This window comes from Syzygium oleosum, unplaced genomic scaffold, assembly GCF_021117445.2.
Source record: "Syzygium oleosum isolate NSW1041296 unplaced genomic scaffold, Sole_v2.1 Sole_v2.17, whole genome shotgun sequence".
NCBI classification, from domain to species: domain Eukaryota; kingdom Viridiplantae; phylum Streptophyta; class Magnoliopsida; order Myrtales; family Myrtaceae; genus Syzygium; species Syzygium oleosum.
The window spans coordinates 3,432,104-3,454,882 of record NW_026607501.1 but is presented as its reverse complement, the minus strand read 5'-3'; the positions used below and the strand labels follow the sequence as shown (position 1 = coordinate 3,454,882).

The 22,779-nt window shown below is 40.6% G+C and overlaps 3 protein-coding genes across 4 annotated transcripts; 1 reads left to right on the top strand and 2 right to left on the bottom strand.

Annotated features, from left to right (window-relative positions):
* The first annotated feature begins 946 nt into the window (after positions 1-946).
* On the top strand, positions 947-2,437 carry LOC115676608 (organic cation/carnitine transporter 3-like). Its single transcript, XM_030599552.2, has one exon. The coding sequence runs from the start codon at positions 947-949 to the stop codon at positions 2,435-2,437; it is 1,491 nt and encodes a 496-aa protein (XP_030455412.1).
* Positions 2,438-8,895: 6,458 nt separating this feature from the next.
* LOC115676766 (uncharacterized) lies at positions 8,896-11,488 on the bottom strand. The gene is made up of 4 exons (XM_030599752.2): positions 11,072-11,488; positions 10,429-10,611; positions 10,260-10,319; positions 8,896-9,428 (listed from the first exon to the last, which is right to left on the bottom strand). Exons 1-4 carry the CDS (start codon positions 11,159-11,161, stop codon positions 9,135-9,137), a joined length of 627 nt encoding a protein of 208 aa, XP_030455612.2. The 5' UTR covers positions 11,162-11,488; the 3' UTR covers positions 8,896-9,134.
* A 2,674-nt stretch (positions 11,489-14,162) lies between these two features.
* Positions 14,163-21,323, bottom strand: LOC115676700 (uncharacterized). 2 transcript variants are annotated; one of them, XM_030599661.2, is made up of 19 exons: positions 21,208-21,323; positions 20,565-20,606; positions 20,351-20,425; positions 19,575-19,628; positions 19,327-19,422; positions 19,015-19,126; positions 18,692-18,737; positions 18,498-18,569; positions 18,156-18,218; positions 17,922-18,076; positions 17,736-17,800; positions 16,705-16,855; positions 15,916-16,021; positions 15,688-15,823; positions 15,514-15,578; positions 15,246-15,410; positions 15,077-15,149; positions 14,910-14,981; positions 14,163-14,651 (listed from the first exon to the last, which is right to left on the bottom strand). In XM_030599661.2, exons 1-18 carry the CDS (start codon positions 21,209-21,211, stop codon positions 14,926-14,928), a joined length of 1,536 nt encoding a protein of 511 aa, XP_030455521.1. In that variant the 5' UTR covers positions 21,212-21,323; the 3' UTR covers positions 14,163-14,651; positions 14,910-14,925. The 2 variants fall into 2 exon arrangements, with proteins under 2 accessions (XP_030455521.1, XP_056175170.1); XM_056319195.1 differs by having other exon boundaries at positions 14,917-14,981.
* Between the last annotated feature and the right edge of the window lie 1,456 nt (positions 21,324-22,779).

The following is a 22,779-nucleotide window of genomic DNA, read 5'->3' as shown; positions in this document are numbered from 1 at the left end:
AAATAGACCTTGTTGATCACAGAGAGCTTCTTGCATTAAATAGACCTTCGCCAGTTGACTTGATCCCTCGTTCCTAAGCGATAGCATGTATTCATTGATTAGGTGGGGACTAAAATTGATGTAAACTATTGGAAAAAATTAATTTCGAAGGCTAGCCACCCTTCCCACTATTGATTGAGGGTCTACCCCCAAATACTAAACGTGCTTGGACCCCTCAATAATAAATGTCGACCGTCTATGTAGTGACAGAAGGACTTGATTACAAGAACGAGATAGCTTGCAAATAGGAAATTGGGGAAAAGTACCAAAAAAGTCATAAACTTATTTCATTGACACCAATTTAGTTTTAAACCTTTTAATTGAACCAATTTAGTCCTAAACATTTTCACATTTGTACCAATTGAGTCCATCCAGCCAATTTAGATTTGAAATTGCTGATGTGAACCTCGGTTGTCCTACTTGGCACAGTTGGCACTAATGTGAGCATATTTTATAATTTTTTTGAATTTTTTTTTCTTTTTCTCTTTTTTTCTTTTTTTTTTCCTTATCTTCTTCTGCGGCCATGGCTAGCGAGGTTTGCCCTTGCTGGGCCTCGCCTGGGCAAGGGCGAGCGTCGGGAATTTGTATCAATGCAATAGGTTTAGGACTTTTTGGTACTTTTCCCGCAAATAAAGGACTGTTGGTTGGCATGTTAATTAATTGCCAAAGAGATAGATGAAAATTGGGCTAAGTGGGGGGTAAAGTCGTCTAGTCAGGACCCAAGGCTGTTTTGAATAGTTAGGGACACAATTTGGCTTTAAATTCATGTGGTTACCATACAAAGTTGATTGTGGCCAACTGCTTTTCTTAGGTAAATCAATTAATATCCTTCCTGTATAAAAGACCTTCCACCCCACAAGAACACAAGCACACATCATTAACATAGAGCCAGGATTGAGATTAAGCAATGGTGAATTCAACGCCCCTCCTCTCCGAAACCGAGTCGCCGGAGTTGGGAGTTCTGAACGAAGATGAAGTCGACCTCCAAACACTGGACGAGATGATCGAGTGGTGCGTCGAGGGGTTCGGCTGGCGGCAGTTTCTCCAAGCCCTGCTCGTCTCGTTGGCCTGGTTCTTCGATGGACAACAGGCGTGCATCAGCGACTTCAGCGACTACAGCGACGCAGAAACCACATGCGACTCAGCCCGGAATGGGACTGTCTACAATTCCATCGTAACGGAGTGGGGCCTCGAGTGCGCGAGCTCCTTCATCACGGGCCTCCCGACCTCCTGCTTCTACTTGGGCTGCCTGATTGGCGGCTTCGCATTTGCCACCCTCGCCGACTCCTCTCTCGGCCGAAAGAACCTGCTCATCCTCTCGTGTTCGATAATGTCGTTGGCCGCCTTGGCCACTTCATTCTCCCCCAACGTCTGGGTCTACTCGGCACTGCGGCTTATCAGTGGGTTCGGACGAGCATCCATTGGCACGAGCGCGCTGGTCCTGTCGACTGAGATGGTTGGGAAAAAGTCGAGAGGGCTCATTGGGATGATAGGCTTGTTCATCGGAACATTAGGGCTATTGGCGTTGTCTGCCATAGCATACCTCCTCAGAGATGCTTCGTGGAGATACCTCTATGTCTCGACCTCCGCGCCCGCCATCTTATACTGCCTCCTGATTTTCTTCTACGTCCGCGAGTCTCCAAAATGGCTCTTCATGCAGGGCCGTGAGGACGAGGCCATGGCCATACTGGGGAATATCGCGTCGCCGACAAAGCACTGTACTCTGAAGTCATACCTGTCGAGTTTTCCCCACAAGCAAGAAACCACAAAATTCGACCTCTACTCCTCGATCAAAGACCTATTCCGGAGGCGGTGGGCGCTGACCCGGTTGGCAAAGGTCATGACGCTCGGGTTTGGCATCGGGATGATGTACTATGGGATGCTGCTGGGGGTCGGAAACCTAGGGTTCAACATCTACCTAAGCGTCACCTTCAATGCCTTGCTAATCATACCATCCTACTTTATGTCCTATTTCTTGCTAAATGGATGGAATAGGAAGAGCACATTGCTTGGCTTCACAATGGTGAGCGGAGTGCTAAGTGTGGCATGTGCTTTTGTGGGGAGTGAGAGCGTGGAGATAGGGTTGGAGCTTGCCTCTTTCTTTTGCACTTGCGTGGCATACAATGTGCTCGTGATCTACACCATCGAATTGTTTCCAACAAGCGTGAGAAATTCGGCGACATCAATGATGAGACAAGCCATCACACTTGGTGTTCTATTTGATCCAACGTTGATCTCGGCCGGCAGGGAAATACCACATTTAACCTACTCAGTGTTCGGAATTGCGATCATTTTTTGCGGGTTCGTGGTGCTTTTCTTGCCCGAGACAAGAGGGACGACGCTCTCTGATACCATGGATGAGCAAGAGCAGAGAGATTTTGCTGTGAATAATCCATGATTTCTGCAGTCCTTTTTCGGTGTGTTTGATTGTTGCCAAGGTGATTGTTTTGTTGAAACATGGGTTGGTGTCATATGTGTTTTGACTGGTTGTGAAGTGATTAATTAATGTGCTTCATGTAATGAGATCATCGTGCGTTCTTGGTCAAACATCAACAGACATTTCACTTGTCTTTTTTTAATAACATCACCTGTCGAATAAATTCCTCTGCCATGGATCTGCAACATAAAGGTATTCTTTCCATTACGAATCAAATAAGAGAATGAGTTATGATGAACTTTGAACTTGAAAGAGAACGAGTGATGTGGATGCAGTTGCCGAAAACTTTCTGAAGCGTTCAGAATTCAGATGAGCAAAGATTCCAGTACTTCGGGCCCAAAGGGCGAGCACGGAGCAAGAACACCAACAAGCCATAATTTTGATCCTAGAGGAGCTACGATGCTCGTAATACCAATTCGGAATGCTTGTTCAGAGTTGAATATGGTGCTTAGCTTGGGGTACCCGTTTCAGATCGTTTTAGGCCTCAAATTCCTTCACTTCGAGGGTTCCCAGACAACTAACTTTTTATTTTTAGGCCCATTTTCTGTGCTGCTTCCAACCCGTTTGCTTTTTGCTGTAATTTTCAGATTTTCACTTCTGCTTAGGGTTAGGGCGTACTTGGGATTGTGTGGTTAGGCGCACTGGTCCCAGGTTCGATTCCCCAGCTGAGCACTTGTGATTTAAGTGGGGGGCCATGGCGGTGAGTTGTTGTGCTAGTCTCTCCCGAGGAATAGTCGAGGTGTGCGCAAGCTGGCCCGGACACCTCGGTTACCAAAAAAAAAATCTCCAAGTTCTAGGGTTCTACACTATTTATTTGTTATGTTTAAAGAAACACATGGCTTTTGTGTATGTGTGAGTGTTTCCACTAGTTGCGATAAGCGCATTTCATGTTTCCACTGTGCCGATGAGAAGAAACACTTTAGAATAATGAGGATATTCACCTCAGGTTATAAGAAAGCTGATCCTATACAAGATTGCTATCATTCATATCAAAAATTAGGAGGACCAAATTAGTAGCCAATCGCACGCCTAATCCATACATGCAAGCATTATAAATTCGATTCAGTAACCTTAAAACCGAATATATAGTTCGATGAGGAAAAAACCAATGCAAAAGTGTGATAAGAACATGAGACAAGAAGAGTTGATTCGATTGAAAAATCTCAACAAAGGAAGAAGCTACTGTGATCATGTACTTGATCATGTACAAAGACATTGGTATCTTATTTGAATTTGCCATCAAGTTTTTGCGTAATCACGCGATTAGCCGACTTGACCTCATATGCTCTTGAGTGGATACGAAGAGGAAAGAGATGATCAATAATGGTTAGAAATATCTGGGGCCATAGACGTTATGTCATGGTCGTTGTGAAGCTTCTTTTACCTTGTGGGACTCATCCTGATAATTTGAGAGGCTCCAAAATGATAAGGATGATTAGTCAAAGACTTGGCGTGGATTGTGGAGTAGGAAGAGATGGTGGGGACCGATGGACAGCTATATGTTATGTGTGATGTGACCTCTCTCTCTCTCTCTCTCTCTCTCTCTCTCTCTCATCTCATCTACCCTTTGTCCTTTTACTTTCACGTTTTTTCTGACCGATTTGTCCATGAAATCATTGGTGACATTACTCCAACACTCCAATTTTGTTTTCCGAAGATTCCATTCTAGTCGGTTGGCCATGTGATTCACGAGCTTCCTATCCATTGGTTCAGGCACATTTTGTGAGAGCTTCCTTTTCATTTTATTACTAACGATTTACAAAGTTTAAACTGTTAAATAAAAGTGTGATTGTCAATAAATATGCAGTCCTGCTAGTAAACGGATTGGATGGGTGAGGACGCTAATATCACAATTGCAGGGTTTGACTCCCGTGCTCTGTAAGAGGTAGAGCAAAAGTCAAAGCAAAAGTCAGAGAGTGAGAAGAAAGTTAGAGATAGGGCGAACAAAAAAAAATGAAAGTGTGATTCAATATATGATTATTCTAACACTTCCTACACTTAGGCTAGACTTTGGCCTAGTATTAAACATGGAAATACATAATGTGGCGGCAAAGAAGGGGCCTGAAAAGATTCGAATTTAGGACCTCGTGTTCTGATATGATATAAAATTTAATGGGATCACTGTCAACTGTTCACAAAACTTAACTAGTAAGTAGAGGGAGACTAAAAGTTGCACATTGAATTTGACTTACAGGAGTGGAAGCACACCAAAAATGGGCAGAACTTGACTTTAATATCATGTGAGATTACTATCAACGGTTCTAAAAACCTAAACTATTAGATGAATTCGTGGTCTAATATGTAAAATATTCTGACAAATTCCCTACCCAGTGTAGTGATTCACAAGTACATCCAAGAAGCATTGATCAGAGTAAAAATGGATCCATCTAACTCATCATTCATGAACATAATTGTGACATCTTGAAATTCTCCATTTCCTAATGTTATTTTGGATATTAAGATAATAAATGGTTTAACTGAATTATTTGATAACTTCAACAAATTATAACTTTGTCATTGAATCTGTTAAGTTAGGAAAATTTCTAGATAATTAATTTTCAAATCCATGATATTTAAGTATGTGACTTTGTAGGGGCCTATTAAATCTTTTAAAGGGTCAAGAAGGTCAGTGCAGAGTTAGAATTGTTGCAAATGCTTTGAAGGTTCATGAACATACAAACTTTATAAGAACGTAGAATTTATTGGTTTTTGCAATATCTGAACACGTCATAATTGAGTCTACTAACTTTAATATGCATAAATGAATAGAATTTAGCACATCAGATGTTATCTAAGAGTAACAGTGCAAAATGGGTTGACATAGTATGTTTTGGACGAGACGATATACCCTGAAAAGCATATATGGTAATTATCAAAGTGAAATCTTTGTATTAAGATTACTCAGGCATTCTACAAGCCTTTCTATTAATTGAAGTGGTTTCAAAATGTTTTTCTGTCTTATCGGCGTTTAGAACGGACACCGAGTTCTTTCATTATTTACTGAAATCTTAAATATCTTCTGAAAAACAACAATGTTGCCCTTAAACCTACTTGACCAACAATTGTCACTAATATAGTATGTCACATCCCTTAGCTTTTCACCTAGTTTCTTACTATCAAATTACATCATGTCTGATATGAAGTTTCTAACTCTAACCCATTCATGTTCTAGATAAGCTTGCATATCAAGACTCCTCATTTATGCACCTACTTGGCCAATCAAGCTCTCTCCCCTCTTACAACCACAAGCTTTGCCAACCAAAGATAGCCACTTATCACTCATTTAACTTGCCACATCTCCTGAATTCTCGACCATATCTTTTAGTCAAGAGATGGCATCATCCATGATATCACTTTAACCTTGGTTAGTTAATGATTTTGTTTTTGGTCGGAAGGTTAGTTAATGATTGAATGTACGAAACGTGAGACTTATTTCTCATTTCCTTTCCAACCATCATCTTTCTCACCTGACTCATTCATGTTCTTCTCTATCAAAACTAGAAGGCTTATCACTGAAATCTATCCAAATACCTTAAATTTTAGATATTTGCAAGCTATGATCAAGAACTTCAACTTAGCGTGCTCCATTTAATCAATGTTCTTAGAGATAAGGTTTTCTCCCTCAAAAGTATCGTTAGAGTAGGTGTTTGATTTGCTTAACCAGTGTTAATTCAAGATTGCATCACTTGATTTTAAGGTGGATCAAGCTCTATGTTCACTCAAATCTTCTATCCAAGGTAAGTGAATCTCTAGGGACTAAAGTGGGTCGATCCATTTAGTACCTTTGATCCTTGTTGAGTTTAGCTTGAAGTATGTATAGTATCAATGATTACATGATGAGCTAAGAGGCAAGGCTATAATTATGAGACAACAAGTAGTTGGTTTAAGAGTAAAATAATGCTTGTCGATACTCACTTGTACTCTTGTCATGAGTTACATGAAATGTCCACCATGTTCATGATGCCATTAGAAGATGCAACGAGTCATCCTGCAGATCTGGGCTATATTTCTCGAATAAGAACATGGTTGAGTGATTTCAAGAAGATTTTGAATGACTTTGATGAGTAAATGTATTGGAAAGATGAAACTATGCATGTGAAGGGGTCAAGTAGTGATTTTGTGTAATGCAAAGGCAAAAAGAATACGTGATAGATCAAACGGAATTGAGTAAAAAATATGATTGAATGATTTACACAAAACAAACGGAGTCCAAGTAATAAATCATTTATTGCCTCCGAAATCATTTGAGAAGAAGAAGAATATGGCTGTTGGCGTCCGGGCACGAATTCTGTGGATGGAGATGAAAGCTGTACGAACTCAAACTACTGTCCATTTCATTTTCAAAGCGAAGGGACAGTGCACGACTCGTTACAGTCCATAAGCTCACGACCCGACCAACGACATCGCCCTTCGCTTTCGTCCTTGCGCATGCTCATGATTTGTTTTTTGGTCGTCAAGTGAAGATGATTCATTGCGTTGGAGGAGGAGAATCTTATGCTAATTTCGCAGTCACCTTCTAACTTCGTTTTGCTTAAACTTTGCCTCGCTTGTGTAGCGATTTAGGAAAATGTTTGCCCCTAGACCGGCTCGAATGGACAGGTCGAGCCGAGCTTATAGTCGGGCCTAACTTAGTTCCCGCCAATAAAAAAAATAAAAGGGTGCATGGTAATTTTTGGGTTTTGTCGGCACATTGCGCCACTTGAGCCAGAACTTTTTTAGGGGAAATTATTCAATCGGTCCTAAACATACTATACGGACGTAAAAATATAGTCCTAAACAAAGGGTGCATGGTAAGATTTAATTTTATCCTATAAATTTGAATCCTTTTAAAAGAAGTAAATCACTTTTTCGTTTTTAAATAGAAAAATCCCACCAAAAATCCCAACTTTTTCCTGTGGAACACCAATATCTTGAACATTTTTTCGCCTCATCGATTTTCTCAAACTTGTACCGGTGACCCGACAATATATTCCGTCACGGTTCCGTATATAATGGCCATTCAAAAACTTACGTGGCGTCTCCTACAAGTCAACATTAGGGTTTTTTATGGGGTTAATCCTTTTTAAATTGAACTTACTCTGTTTAAGACTCAAAATACAGTAACATGGATGAAGGTGCAATTGTAACTCGATTACTACATCGTGCTCATTATCTTTCACAAGAGTAATTTGATATATAGTCTAATAAGAGAAATTAAATGATTGACCAAACATTCTGCAAAATTACATTTTGGTGCTTCCACGCATTTTATAATTTTCTTTATTTTTTGACATTTATCTTCTTGGGCAAATTTTAACATGTAGAATGAAAATTAATTTAACCCTTGGAAAATAACCAAAATGACTCAAGTTTAAAGTGAAATAAATAACTAGGAGGTATAATCAGTATCTCAAGCATTTTCTCCTTTGCTTAGCCTTATTATGTGTGCAATGAATCTTACGGTGATATAAGATTGCATTTTCCAATGCTTTGCCTAATTATCTACTCCGAGAGAAATTTAAATATGTTCATATATTAGATAGCATACCTGAATCCAATAGCATTGAAGCTAACACTTTCGTTGGCGAGGCAACATCGGATCGATCGCTGATTGCAGTTAAAGTCGTTACGGTAATGTCAATGGCAAAGACTCGCACCGAGTTCATCTAATAATCTTCTCCAAACAGGATACGACCGGACTTAGAACTCCATCTGCATTCAAGGCCAAACGTGTGTCGAACAATCTAGCATTACTGTCAACAATACTATGATCTAAGGTTTGAAAACAAAAAGAAAACCAAAAGATGTATGATACAGAACTTTGAATCCAGATCGGCCGGCCGAGCAGCCTTTTCATGGCCATTTTCCGAACCAGCATCTGACTTTAAAAGCCGCACAGCGCTGCCGTGACCGTGATCGGGTCTAATGCTTCAAGTCAAGCTCCTTGAAGTCCCCAGTCATTCAAACGCTGCCATTGAGTAGCTCATAAAACAGGACTAAAAATTATCAAATCGCGAAGTTTTCACAGTAAAGAAATTGGTCAGCATCATATGCGAACGAATACTTTCATGAAATGATACGTGAGGTGATGGCCAACAAAAGGAAACAAGAAAGAAAGACGAAGAAAGAAAACGATACAGAAGGTAGCGAACCCAATACTTTCTCGTGTACGTATTGCTCGCCCCTCAGCAAGTGATTTCGAGGAAAAGAGTTATTAAGCAGATTTCAATGGCATTAGAATCAGGAATGCATGCACGAGTCTCGAATAAGTCTAACTTGTTCAAACGATTCTTTGAACAATATTGCTAGGAGACGTTCTCAGAAGCAGCAATACAAAGAACCAAGTTATAATGCTAAATTTTCTTCAATGAATCCAAACATATTTCTTCCTCTCCCAGACCATGCCAATTTGGCATAAGCAGTCTTTATCATGCGAAGACTTGGAGAAAGAAAGAAACGCGACACTTTCTAATAGTAAGAATTCACACTTCAACAAATCCTGGGGGAGAAACATTTCACTAAACGGAGTAACAGGAACCTTAACCTCACACCCTGGATTATGTACAAATGTGTTCATTCCTTACATTTTCTCATCTCTGTCGCGTATAACTGAGTGTAGATAGATCTGGTTGCAAGATACAAGAATACCTATCAAGTCGATGGAATAGCAATCACTAGACTACCAAAAATTAGTCACGCGGCGACATCGGCACCAGAAAGCAGTTCCACCGCTTTTCCCTCGAGCGACTGCTATTTCCTCATCAATGTAAAACCAGATAAAGAAAGGATCCTTGGTGCTTGGCTCTCTGTCCCCCTGTTGGCCGAGGCCGATTTCTAATGGATTGAAAGGGCCGATTTTAATCCTTATGTGCTCGAAAATAAAGGCGAGTATCTGCTTCTTCCACGACAATCTACCCTCAAATGTCAAGTATCCAAGCCCACCAAGGTACACCCCATTCTCGATCCTCTTCCCCTGGCAATCCAAACGAGGATCTATCAAAGTCGAGGAAGTGAAGAGAAAATAGACACACCAAGATCTATGTGGGATTTATGGGATAGTAATGTAGGTGATTTGATTTCTAACAGTGAAACGTGAAGCTCTATAATACACGAGGGGAAAAAGAAAAGATTGCATGACAAGCAAAGCCTAAATGAGGAAGAAATCTAGCAGTATGTATACCACCATCAACATTTCACCATTATTTATATGTTCTAGCTAAATATAACAAAAAGAGAAGATGAATCAGCATTGTGGTTATGCTTCAAAAGAATCGAGTACAGAATGACCTAAAAAATTTGGATGAACAATAACATCATTGACAGAATTAGCTTCATGCAGAAAATAGTCAACGAAGATGAATAGCATAACATCAAGATTAACTATGAACGCTGCCTACATACATAAAATAGATCCGTAATCACTTCAAGCAATAACATCCACCATTATCCGTAACACTAATATTACTGCTAGGTTCGGCCCAAAATGAAGGAAGACGACAGTGCTATTAATGTATACAGAACTACTTCAAGGAAAGTAAGATAGACTTCTGAACTTGCTCTCCTCCGCATCACTGAATTACACATGACAACTTTCTACAGAAGAATTATGTAGAGATCATTATTCGATTGTCCTGATGAAGTGTGGAGCATATCCACTAGTCATTAGCATCGTAGAAACTGTAAAGTACCTTTTACTCTTCTTTATTTCCTCTAAATTTTGACAACCTCTTTGACAGTGGCTGCGTTTCAGTAGCATCAATTGGGGGAAAGAAATAGCCTTGAAAATAAAAAAGACAAGACTTACAGCTGCATCAAACCTCTGAACTGCCGTCAATGGGAAATACCGTCCTTTCTTCAATTTATTCTGCCAATTCAAATTATGAAAAGAGGGCGAATAATCAAAAAGTAACACTAACTCTAATTGATGGTTAATGAATCAAATTCATGATGCAGACGAGAGGCGGATCACCTACCTCAGCCGTGAAAATGAGCATCCATGTTCTCCCTGGTGATTCTGAGCCCCCCAACGTACTAAGAAACCCGGATGGATCAAGCTTTGATTTCTCAATCACAGAGAGAGCAGAAAGAACCTCCTCTGCCGGAACCTTTCTAGTCTTTGCAGCATCCTTCAGAACTCTTATACTCTCTGCAATTTCCTTAAACCAAGAAAAGCTCTCATGATTAAACACCTATTCTGAAATTGAGTGCTTTTCATCTGCAATGGTCTTGACACAGTCCAAATTTTTTTCCTTCTAGAAATTGCATAAGGCAATAAGCTCTAACCTCTGATACACCAGACAATGTACAGCAATAACTTCAAAGTTTTGAACTTGACAGCATCTTTCCAAGGACCCAGATTGGCATACAATTAGATATGCAATCTCATGATTAAACACCTATTCTGAAATTGAGTTCTTTTCATCTGCAATGGTCTTGACACAGTCCCAATTTTTTTCCTTACAGAAGTTGTATGATACAATAAGCTCTAACCTCTGATACACCAGACAATGTACAGCAACAACTTCAAAGTTTCGATGTTTACAGCATCTTTTAAGGACCCAGATTGGCATACAATTAGATATGTAAACTCGATGAAAGATAGCACTGGACGCTTACTCTATTGGGCTGCTCTTCTTGAACAAGAAGTGGGGTGGTCGCGATCTGGTCCTTTTCATCCAAGTTGCTCTGATTCCTGTTCTGGGACATTTCAGGAGAGGAGGGTTTATACCTCTGAAGGAAGGAAAACCAGTGAATCTGATACTAGGGAAGCGTTGGAGGGATGAATTTGAGTGCTTGATTAAGGATGTTTGGGAGGAACTTCTTAAGAACAAGCAAGAAGAAACAGAGGCCTGTGAACTCATTTTTCTATTAATGGATCCTGATAATTCTTCTGGGGTGAGGTTCCATTTTTGACATCTCTCCTAGCTCTTCCATTGCAATTGAGTGGACAGGATTTCCCGACGCTATTTTCCCATTACATTTTCTTCCGGGAAAGCTTTGTGGCACTGAAAATATACCGGACACTCGTTGACGTTTAGCTCAGTTGTGAAACACAACCCGATTCTAACACCTCTCTCTCTCTCTCTCTCTCTCTCTATGAAGCAATGTTATGTTTTATTGGTAAAAGGATGGGAAGGGCTACCACCAGCGACCCAAAGGTTCAAGATTAAGGAACCCGCTACTATAATCCTATCAAGATGCTAGTAATCAAGAAGTTTCCCCTCTCGAGCTACATCATAGCTAGCAATGGCCGTTAAGATTAACGGACCGTGCCGAGAGACCCATTTGGAGAAGGGGGATGACCCCTTTCTTGCCTAAGTTGGTATCCAAGCTCTAGCTCAATTTTAAAAAAAAAAATAGTGACCCAACCATTTAATTGAACAATTGTTTGTTTTAATTAATTTTCAATGAAGTAATTGAGTCCAATAATATAAAATTAAAAAGAAGCCAAAAAATAACGTGCTCCGGCCTAGCACATGGACCGAGCCATGCTTGGCTCAGCACAGGTATGGTCCGTGGCCATTGCTAATCGTCACTAGGCAACGCAGCACAAAAAATTCAGAGGTTTGCTCAGGATATAAATCGAACGTGATATCGTGAAAGGAAGGCGACTCCTTTACCACTAGACCAATTACGTTTACAACGTGTGAACCGATATTTGCTTAAAATTTATCATGCAAATATAGTAGCAACCTCCTAGGCTCCTCGTTCTTAGTAGAAAGTGGCTAATGATAAGGGGTTAAAATTGGGCAAGTCAACGTTGAGAAGTCGTTATTGTAGCTTGATCTCACTAATCTTGTTATGTTGATGGTGTCCTAGCCTCATTGTCTTCACACAACGATTTATCTGTCTACCTCTTGTTTCACCTTTGTTTAGTTCTTGAGAATTTCATCAACGAACTCAACTCTTTAATATCATTCAGTTTCACTCGAACATCAATGGCATTTCCCTTTTCAGAGAAAGGATCGCGAGGGCTACTATCCATCATCGGAGAAAATATCATATGTTTCCGTAACCCAATTTTAGATCTGACACGTGGATATTATTGGAATGATAAAAATAAAATTTTGATTTTCCTCTCTTCCTCCTCCATCCACATAGCACCCGCCTGCCTGGCCATCTAGGCTTGCGTCTATCGTCAACCCGACAAGTGGTATTACCAGCGAGTTAGCCAAGCTAGGCCGCGTTCAGGGCCCCCATCTCAAAGAGCAACGACGAGTCTTCCAAGAGTTGAAATTTCATGTAGATGGTGTGTGGAAAGATAATGGAAGGGCCATAGGTATTGTTGCGCAATCGTATAGAGGCTCAGTTGTCTAAGCGTGGACAAGACGAGGAAGCTGGAACTCGCCAGTGGAAGTGGAAGCTGCAGCTCTTCTTCTCGCATGCAAAGCTACTCAATCCCTCGGCATCCACAAAGCGATTTTTGAAGTGATTGTAAGGTGTTAATTGATGATATTCAATAAAAGGTTGGAATTTGAAGTGGCATTTGCCCTTAGTGTATTCTTCCTTTCGTCTAGGACTCTCGCTCACTACCGAGCAATAACCGAGTTTGAAGTGGACCAATAGATCTAGTAATGTTGTTGCTCATGAGCTTGCAAAATGAGCTTTTTATCGGTTAGGAACTGCATCATCTTTCCTTTTTAATGATCTCCCATCTAGAGTTAAAAATATAGCGTTAGCGGAGTCTTCTTTAATTTATCGTCTTGACGTAGGCTCTAGTTTCTTTGTATAATAGTTGAACTTCTTTGATGCAATAAAAGGTTTGTTTTAGCCAAAAAAACACGAGTCTTTTAATAGCTTTGGAGATTGAGATGAGCAAGACCGTATCTGGAGTCCTCCAAATTCAGATCTGAATAAGCAACAACTAACGGAAGGGTGGCTTGGAAGGGGAGGAGATTGTTCGATGGTGGCATCCGAGTCGAAGGGCCAGTGATCTCAAGGGTCAATGATCCATCGCCATGAAAGAGGCGCCGCTGGGCTCCGTCTTCCCAACGAAGGTAGAGGGAAAGAACTCAATGCTGGTCTAGATTTGCAACCATAGCAATGGCAATTCGTCTGAGGTCAGGGAAGACAAAGCCAACCAGATCTGGCCAAACAAATGCCGATGCTCGTCCTGCTCATCGACGGCGGCCTAGGACGAGCATCAGCATTGCTCGAGAGCTTGGTTCTTTCATGGTTGGCCGATGACGCTACTGTCCATGGCTAGTTGGTGGCGCTGCTGTCTATGGCCTGCTCTTGTCCACCGTTGTGAGCCACAGCGCCAACCATGGACAAGTGTCCACGTCACTCGCTAGCCTGGCTCGTCCATGGCCAGCCCATGGCCAGTGACACTGCTGTCTGTGGCCGCTCGTCCATGGCCTCAAAAGGCCAAAAGAAAAACAAAGGCAAACAACTCGTTCGAAGTCAAATGGCTGGTGAAGAAGAAATTCTTTATCATGTTAATTCCGCATCAGCGGACATGTGTCAATTTATGAGTAGATGCGAGTAAAAAATGCACGCAACATCAACTGCCGACGTGGCGCCCTCCCATCAAGAAAAAAAGTGGAAATGTGCACCTGGAGGTAACTTGATTGCCGACATAAAGATAAATAAAAGAAAAAAGAACATAATGAAAGAGATAGTGACATTCCAATGCTCAAAAACACTTCGCAACTCCGCCATTGCGTATGGACTAAAAGGTAAGTAAAACAAAGTGCGCATTGGACTATTGTCACATTGCAATAGAGAAATCCTTGAATAACTTTTTCAAGTGTATGCAAACATTTCCAACTCTCAGAAAATTCAAATTGACCAATGTAAACTCAAAGGATGATGAGAGTGAAGAGGACAATAAACCTATAGATTCCTAAGGGAAAATCAAGTAGCTCATGTCATTCTGTTCCTATGAGATCACATCACAAGAACCATCCAACTCATCTGGACAAAATCATACCAAAACTCTTTTGACTGTATAAAAATGTAGCTGATGACTTTATACTTACCCCTTCCAAACACACAGGGCACAATGATGTAAGAACACACTTAAGTGTGCACTGAACCACCATTGACCCTGCTCTCCATTACGTCCCAGGCTCCAGTACAGACTATTAAGGACTAACATATATGACCAAGTAAAAGGTGTGGCCGCAACAATTCAAGAACACAGCTGTAGCCCTTCCAATGTGGTAGACTTTGAGATTTATGGAATCTCTGCCTCCTGTAAGAGCACAACCCTTCAGCATCCGGTATAAAAACTCTTTTTACAGACTATTGTTGGGTTATATGAAGCTGTGGGCAATAGCTCAGCTAAATCTGTCTACCATGATGAAAGGCATTTTCAAAAATGTTGTACCATTTAATGCATGATAAACAATGGTGTCAGGACATCACAATTCACAAGCTCCTTGAACTTTAGCAAAAAAAAAGCTCCTTAAACTTTGGCAAGTGAAAAATGACAGCCATTAGAAAAACCTACCTAATACCAAAACTGTTTAAGCTCGAGCATTTGATGGCAAATCAGTCACCTTCCCCACAGCAACTGTTTTTCCTGTAAAAGAGATCTACCAAGTGAGTCCATACTTCAAAGTGTAAAGCAAAAATCATTGATTTAACATGTAGACAGGAAATATGATTTTTATTCACCTTCAGTGCGAAGGGTAAATCTTCCAAGCTGTGCAAAATCAGAGAATTTCTCAACGCATATTAGGTTATTCACCTAAAATACAAATTCACAAGAAGATGAAGTCAACATTAGGAATAGGCAAGAGACAGATAATGCTAGATGCTATATGCTCTTCCAGTATAGATCAACCTGAATCCGGCATACGACAACAGCACCATTCTTCACAAACAGAATTTTCTTTTTCATCGGCTTCTTCGTCTTGGGATCAATTTGTTGTAGCAACTCAAGAATCTCACATTCCTCCACCACCGAATGAATATGTAGCACTGCCTTATAACCAGCCGTGAAGATTGCCTATGATGGTGATGCAGGTTAAGGTATCAAATACATGAATGACAGAAGGCACGATGCTCATTCAAAATGACAAAAGCTAAAACACAAAGTTCCAAATACATACATTGTCCAGCAACTCAAGGATTACCAGTTGAGCAACAAACTCAGTAACTGCAGCTATTGGTTTGGCTGCACATGGATAAAATAAGTTAAGAGGGTCATATTTAAGAAGTACTGTATATTGCCTAACTCACATGCAAGAAAGGAGATTAGAAGGGACAGAGGGTGGGAGACGCACCAATGCTCGACAAGACAAATCCTGACAATATGTCCTCTTCCTCAACCCCAGATACTCTAACCCGGAGATTTTCACCAGGTCCTGCACGTTTAACCTTGTTGTCATCAATTAATATTGCAAGCACTTTCACTGATGCCTGCAAAAGAAAGGTAAAGGGAAGAAGTGTCAAAATCAAGCCCGATGTATATCTACCTTCAATAGTATCAAAATAAAGCCGGGTAATTTGACCTTATTTGGCATGACAATCAAGGATTCGCCCTCACGTATACTGCCAGATTCTACTTTACCCATAACAACCGTTCCCATGTCCTTGAATTTGTCAATTATAGGCATCCTGAAAGTTGATTCAAATGATCAACTGCACAAGCAAAATCTAAGCATCCTTCCAACCAATAAAAGCAAGTCCATACAGAATTCATGAACACAGGCTGAAAGTGTGTGTGGACATGCCTGTGTTTGCGTGTGCACGAGAGAGAGAGAGAGAGAGAGAGAGAGAGAGAGAGTTCAACTTTTCACTAATTAAAAATTTTCCATCGACCCAAAGCCACATCATTTCTCACAGAATATACAAAATAATCTTCTTTAATCTTTCCTGCTCTTCTTAAGAAATCAGTAATAAAATTATCAAAAGAAGAAATCATGGCCCACAATAATTTAAAGACATGATATGCACCACACCAACAAATTCACATGAGAAAGACTTCAAATTCAAACGAGCGGAGACATCAATCCCAGAACATAGTCCTTGAAGAGAAACAAGGAGTATCTCAGTCCCAGCTCCCCATTCAACTGCAGAGATAATAGCTCAATAGGCAACTATGAATAATTATCAGCAGAAAACTGGACAGACTATCCTCACAACACATCTGTCAAACAGAATGTCAGTCATAATATTGTAGCAGCAATCACAAATTTCAAGTATTGAGAGAGTTCTGTTTCATTTGATTATCAACTGTTAAAGCAAAATCGTGTAATGGTAAGGAAGAGGTCACAGAGGCTTTTGACAATTCATTGTACCTAAAAGGGCCTTTGGGATCACGCGGAGGACCCTCAATAGCATCTAGAGCTTCGAAGAGGCAGGGACCATTCCACCATGGACAAATATTTCTCTCCACTCTGGTTTTCATATTCATTCCAATCAGGCCAGATATAGGTAAGAACTGTACATCTGCAATGAAATCAGTATAAGTACTTACCCTCAACACAAAAACAAGGTCCAAATTTCACATTGAAACTTCTGCAAACGATAAAGTTGTCAAAAGAAGAATTTCAAACTTGAGCATTGCATATCAGAACCACATAACAATGACAAGGAATTTGCAATTTGTAACAAAATCTGACGAACCAGTCGTAATGTCTGACCATCTTTGATCAGGTAGACAATACTGAAAACCTGATGTACATAGAGAAAGGTCGTGCCTCCTATCTAAATATGACTTCCCATAAGAAGGAAGATATTAAAGTAAAAGAAAATATACTCACAGAAATAAGATTGTCCTAGTATAAACCGGGCAAAACGGGTGCATGGGGGCATATGCACGCAAGCATGAGTGTGGAAAGAGAAGAGCAGGGAGGGAGAGGAAATGCATGTATAGGTGGCTTGCAGCATTGTTACTAAGAGCAATATATTATTAATTATACTTAAAATCCATACATTCAATTGGATTAACTACCTGACAACTTAAATCTCTTGAACGTTAATCAAACCAATTGCCAACTCTACTTGTTCACAACATTCCACCTCAGTACGATGAAAAGGAAAAAAAATACAGAAACAAAAACTGTCCGGTGTTCCGTATTCTCCTTTTGCTCCTCAATACTTTCTTGTAAATGTTGAAGTAAGTAGAGAGGAGCTTTGTTAAAAACTAACGACATGCATAGAAGAAACAACCACAAAGTCAACTCAGGGATGTTATCCTGAATTTAAGCCAACCACCTTCACAGGAGATGGAAGAAATCTGTCAAGCTAATTTCTTAATTAAACACCAAATCTTCTGGTACATAAGCATTTAAAGTGAACAATAAGCAGGAGAAAGATTATTGCTTACCTTTCTTAACATTGTAACCTGAAGATTTCAAGAAAGGTGTCATCTTGGATTCAATTTCATCGTACCTGGAGAATAGACCAATGGGAGAACTCAATATTGTTAAAATACAGGATCAGCAAGCATGTGCCTGCATCACCATATCAACCTTTCTTTTTTTTTAGTGGGGAAAATTGTGTCATAAATCACCTTTCTTTGGACCAATTGACAGTGGGATCGTCCATTTTATTTACGACTACTAGTAGCTTAGAAACACCCAAGGTTTTTGCAAGCTGAACATGCTCACGGGTCTGACCACCTTTCTCATACCCAGTTTCAAACTCACCCTTCCGAGCGGAAATTACCTGTGAACAAGACAGAAAGAGAGATTAATAAATAATCAACAAAACAAATGACAATGTGAAAGTGATAACACGATCTTACCAGCACGCCTATATCAGCCTGGGATGCCCCACTGATCATGTTGGGGACATAACTTTTATGGCCCTAAAGAACAGAGAAGTTTGATAAAACACTATGAGAGAGAAAAATGAAGGGAAAATGACCATTTGCAAGTAAATGCCTACGAGAATGTGAAACATTCTCTGCATGCATAGCACAAGCCTAACACAATAATGCAATTGGTCCTTCTCTGCATATTCTTCACAAGAACAGGAAATTTGGCACAGGCATTTTATTAACTCCTTAATGTGTAATTAGCAGACAAACTGCAGATAATAAAGTCATAACAAGAAAGAACCATCGCACGGGAAACAAAGGACTTACTGGTGCATCAAGAATAGTAAATCTAGTGGTCTCTGTTTCAAAATGTGCTCTTCCAACCTCAACAGTTTTACCCTGCAGGAGCAATATATTTACAAAATTCAAAAACCAATCTGCAGAACCTTAGTCCTAAGCACATCTATAACTCTCAAGCAAATAAGAGGAACTTAATGAAACTCAGACCGCTATCATGTTACCTTAGCTCTTTCCTCCTCATTGGTATCCATAATATATGCCATGTACCTGATTCAGACCAAATGATCAATAAAGAATGGTTAAAAGCACCAATGTGCAATGTACAAGAAAGCGTTGCTATAGAAAACAGCTCCCACAAGAAACTGTCATTCACTATATCATAGCTAAGGAGAGTCAGCCATCTACTCATGCAAAATGTACCACTAGCTATTGAAAGAGCTAAGTGCGATACAATCACAATATCTATTATATTCATATTGTAAAAGCAATAAAGAAACCGCATGAATGATGATTATCAGATTCAAAAATCCAACAGAAGTCTCACCAACTTTCCCTGCTTTTATCCTTGGCTTCTTTCTCATACTTTTGTATAGTTCGATCATCAACCTGACCACTGAGAAACAGTATCTGTCCTCCAGCTGTTGATTTCCCAGCATCTGCAGCCAACAAGATTTTCAACCATTGATGAGTCAACAGAATCGATGAAAGACTCATAAAAACAGAACCAATCAGAAGCAGTAGACATGTAAATTTTTGCATCATTACAACCAGCAAATGAAAACAACATTTAAATGTCAAATTCATATGAGGTAGAAACTTAATCAAAGAGAAAGATAAGCAATCAAAATCAACCTACCCACATGGCCAATGAAAACAACATTCAAATGTCGTTTCGAGTCTTCTTCCATCTCATCCATTATATCAACTTCTTCCGGAACAGCTATTTCCTTACCTAATCCAAACAGCAAGATCAACAAATAAATTACTTAAACATGTGATAATGTGGAATTAAGAAATGGGCAGTCACATTATGGATGCATCACATAGGCCACAAAGAGTTTGAATGCATCACACCCATAAGACAAAAGAACCTCGTAATAGCACCTTTCGGCTCAACATGGACTGGATGAGAGTTTGTAGCTATCTCCTCCTTCCAACCTGTAAAAGACCATCCTGACTTACCATGAGAATATGGAAAGCAGTAGATAGGCATGTGTATTGCTTACTCCATATGAAAATCAGTTAATAGTTTCTTGCTTCTTGTTCCATTAGGTGATTTTTATTTTTTCTCCTTTTGAGTGAGAAGGGTGGGTGTGACATGAAGAAACATATTGACAACAAAGCAAAGCAAGAAACAGCTTTAGAGATAGCTAAGAACAACTTTGAGACATATCCAGAAACCTGTGGCCATAGCTAGAACCTACCAAACATCTGAATCTACTGAGCAATTTATTCAAATAGCAATCCTAATTGACAGTCACCGATAAGGCACACAGGGCATCCTAGCTTTCGCCGAAAAAACTCAAAATAACAACCAAAACAACAAAATATAACAACGAATATTTACAGAACTAGATGTCCCTAAAATGTACAAGTAGTACATCACAGGTATGCATAGTATGTGCGTAAATATGTTGAAGTGAGCATTTCATGGGTGTCGATGGACCACTCTGCCAATCAAAATCACGAATCCCTTTCATAGACCCAAAACGTGCATTACCTGCTGCAGTTTACAGGAACTTTTAACACATCGCCAAACTCACACAACACAAATGGGAAGAGCAACCAACACGAAAGTTCTCGCACTCAAGCGACTTATACATTTCAAATCCTTGTTAGATACACACGAAAGAAACACATTTTGCCAATTTATCACCAACCGTCATCAGTTTCATCCATCTTCTCCAACTCTTCTGGCTTTGCATCTTCAGGATTGATAGCCCCATTATAATCATCTGCTAAAATTGAAACCAAGTTCTCAAAATACATTCAGAGGCAATAACAAAACTGATGTTCAACCCATTATCCGCCACGTGAAAGATTGGTAAAAGAAAATGATGCTGAGAACATATGTAGTCAGTCTCAAAACGGTACCTGCTGATTCGAGCTGCAACGACCGAATGTCTTCCTCGAGATCTATCATATTGAAAAAAAATAAGAATGTTATGCTCAGGAACTCACGGAATTCAGCAGACGACTAACAGTCACATAGTCACATGAACATTCACTCGGTAACTTATCCTCAAGCATCACCAACGCACCACAAGAGCACAGCAAACCAAAGCAGAACATAGATTATATAAGACCCAAGGCCACATCATTGCTTTTTTCCCCGCATGTACCAGAAGTAGCTGCCACCCATTGCTCATGAAGAACCCCCCTTAAACTACGGCTTTACCGTAAAAGCTTTCGTACCCCGACTTGGTAATTACAACCCAAATAAACCCAGATGGGCAAATTCCACTCCGGGGGGGCCCGTCACCCCACGACCAAGGCAAGTTAAACCCTCAAGAAAGCCCCTACCCAGCAAGGCAAACGCGCCGAATCGACCAAGAACCGAATACCCACCAATCCACGACCCGAGTTCCGATCAAACAAAGAAACGGACGAGAAAAAGTTTCGGGATTCGACCCGGCGCAAATCAACACGGACAACCAGCGGAGGAGATCCCGAGAGACCCGCGAATTGATCGGAATGCGTCGAGGGAAGGGACGAGGGAGGCGTTGCGAGAACTTACCCATGTCGAGAAGAGATTCAACTGAAGCTGGCTAGAGAGAGAGAGAGAGAGAGAGAGAAGGAGGGGTGGGGTGTTAGGGCAGAGAGAAGGCAAGAGGAAGGGTGGGGAGGAGGAGAGGAGTGTGTAAGAGCAGAGATTCCTTGTTTGGTTCGTATTTATACGTGAGTCCCGTTCTGGGGGTGGTCTTCCGTTCTGCTCCCGGTTTCGCTTGTTTCTTTGACCCCAAGTAAGTTGAGCTGTCCTAGACCATTTAAAAAAAAGGAAAATTGAGCTGTAAAAAAATATATTCCCTTTTTTTATTTTTTTGAGAAAATCGCTATTCCAAATACCGATGTTAGGGAAATAGTGAGTATTAAAGTCGTGCCACGTCATACGTAAGATGAACCATTCAGCGAACGACATGCGTCAATGTCGGGTTTACCTATTAGAAATTTCAAAAGTCCCTACCAAAAAGTCCCTCTCAACTCACGGGCTTTGCTCTCTCTAGTCTGACGAATCACGCCGCCGCCGCCTCCGCCTCGTTTGTTGCCTCCGTCGTCCCTAGATTTGGTTCATCTAGAAGCTGTCGAAGTTCAATCGCTTCCGGCTCAGCGGCCATAAAAGGGCTAGGAAGCTCGTTAAAGTTTTGACAGGTGGGCCCGACATTGACACGCGTTGCTCACTGAATGGTTCATCTTAAATATGACATTGCCAACTGTTGTGCCCAATATTTTCTCCCGATGTTGCTGCAATGGTTCCACCTTCGACATGTGTTTTTTTTTCTTAAGTATTCCGACAGCGCTTCTAAATTAATGTTATGACTCGTTTTTATTCCGAAGACATCTTTCGAGCTTGAGTCCCATTGAAGAATCTTTGGATTGTCTAATACTTTCAACTCACAAAGGTTGCACACCAATATTTAAGTATCGCCTATAATAATATGATAGCATCGAAATGTAATATCACGTCTTGGGAAAAAACATTAGGATTGTATCAATGCTCGAAAGGGAAAAGGAATCTAGGAATTGTGAGTGCTCCCTTTATTTGCGCTTTTAAGTGGACGACTACGTTGGGAACATGGACCGAGTGAATGCAAAATGTGGGCGTTGGTTTGGACAGGGCTTCACTTGCTTGACCATCTACTTGCAACAGAACCACCCGAAACGGCCTATCACGATCGGTCAGTCCGTCGCATCCAACCGGCAAGAAGTCGAGTAATCTTCAAATAGCTTATTCTTCTACCGTCGTCGCCCCTCGAAAAATACTGTACTCTTCTTTGTCGACATCATGTTACTGGAGATAATATTGTGTACAATTCAGAGCGAGACCCACCTGTCAAAAAATTTAAGATTTCCTCTCTCTCTCTCTCTCTCAATACTTTGAACTCCCGTCCATGGCCACTGGATGGAGATCTCGAGTTTACCACCATGGCCGCCTGCGCTTTGACATCTTGCCGACATGGTGTCACTTGATGAGGAAAAAGTGCATTCTGTGCAGGAATTTCGGCATTCGGCGGTTCAGAACCTATTTCCGCGCTTAAGAACATTAAGATCACCATTAAAGTAAATCATTCTGTCCAACCTTCTCTGCAAC

Excerpts from the sequence above, each read along its gene's own strand:
- LOC115676608 (XM_030599552.2), top strand. The coding sequence starts at position 947 with ATGGTGAATTCAACGCCCCTCCTCTCCGAAACCGAGTCGCCGGAGTTG.
- LOC115676766 (XM_030599752.2), bottom strand. The coding sequence starts at position 11,161 with ATGTCCCAGAACAGGAATCAGAGCAACTTGGATGAAAAGGACCAGATC. Across the intron at positions 10,612-11,071 it reads AAGAAGAGCAGCCCAATAGA|GAAATTGCAGAGAGTATAAG; the intron begins GTAAGCGTCCAG and ends TCTTGGTTTAAG. Across the intron at positions 9,429-10,259 it reads TTCAGAGGTTTGATGCAGCT|GGGAAGAGGATCGAGAATGG; the intron begins GTAAGTCTTGTC and ends TTGGATTGCCAG.
- LOC115676700 (XM_030599661.2), bottom strand. Across the intron at positions 18,077-18,155 it reads AGGCTGATATAGGCGTGCTG|GTAATTTCCGCTCGGAAGGG; the intron begins GTAAGATCGTGT and ends TCTTGTTCACAG. Across the intron at positions 16,856-17,735 it reads AGGTTACAATGTTAAGAAAG|ATGTACAGTTCTTACCTATA; the intron begins GTAAGCAATAAT and ends ATTTCATTGCAG.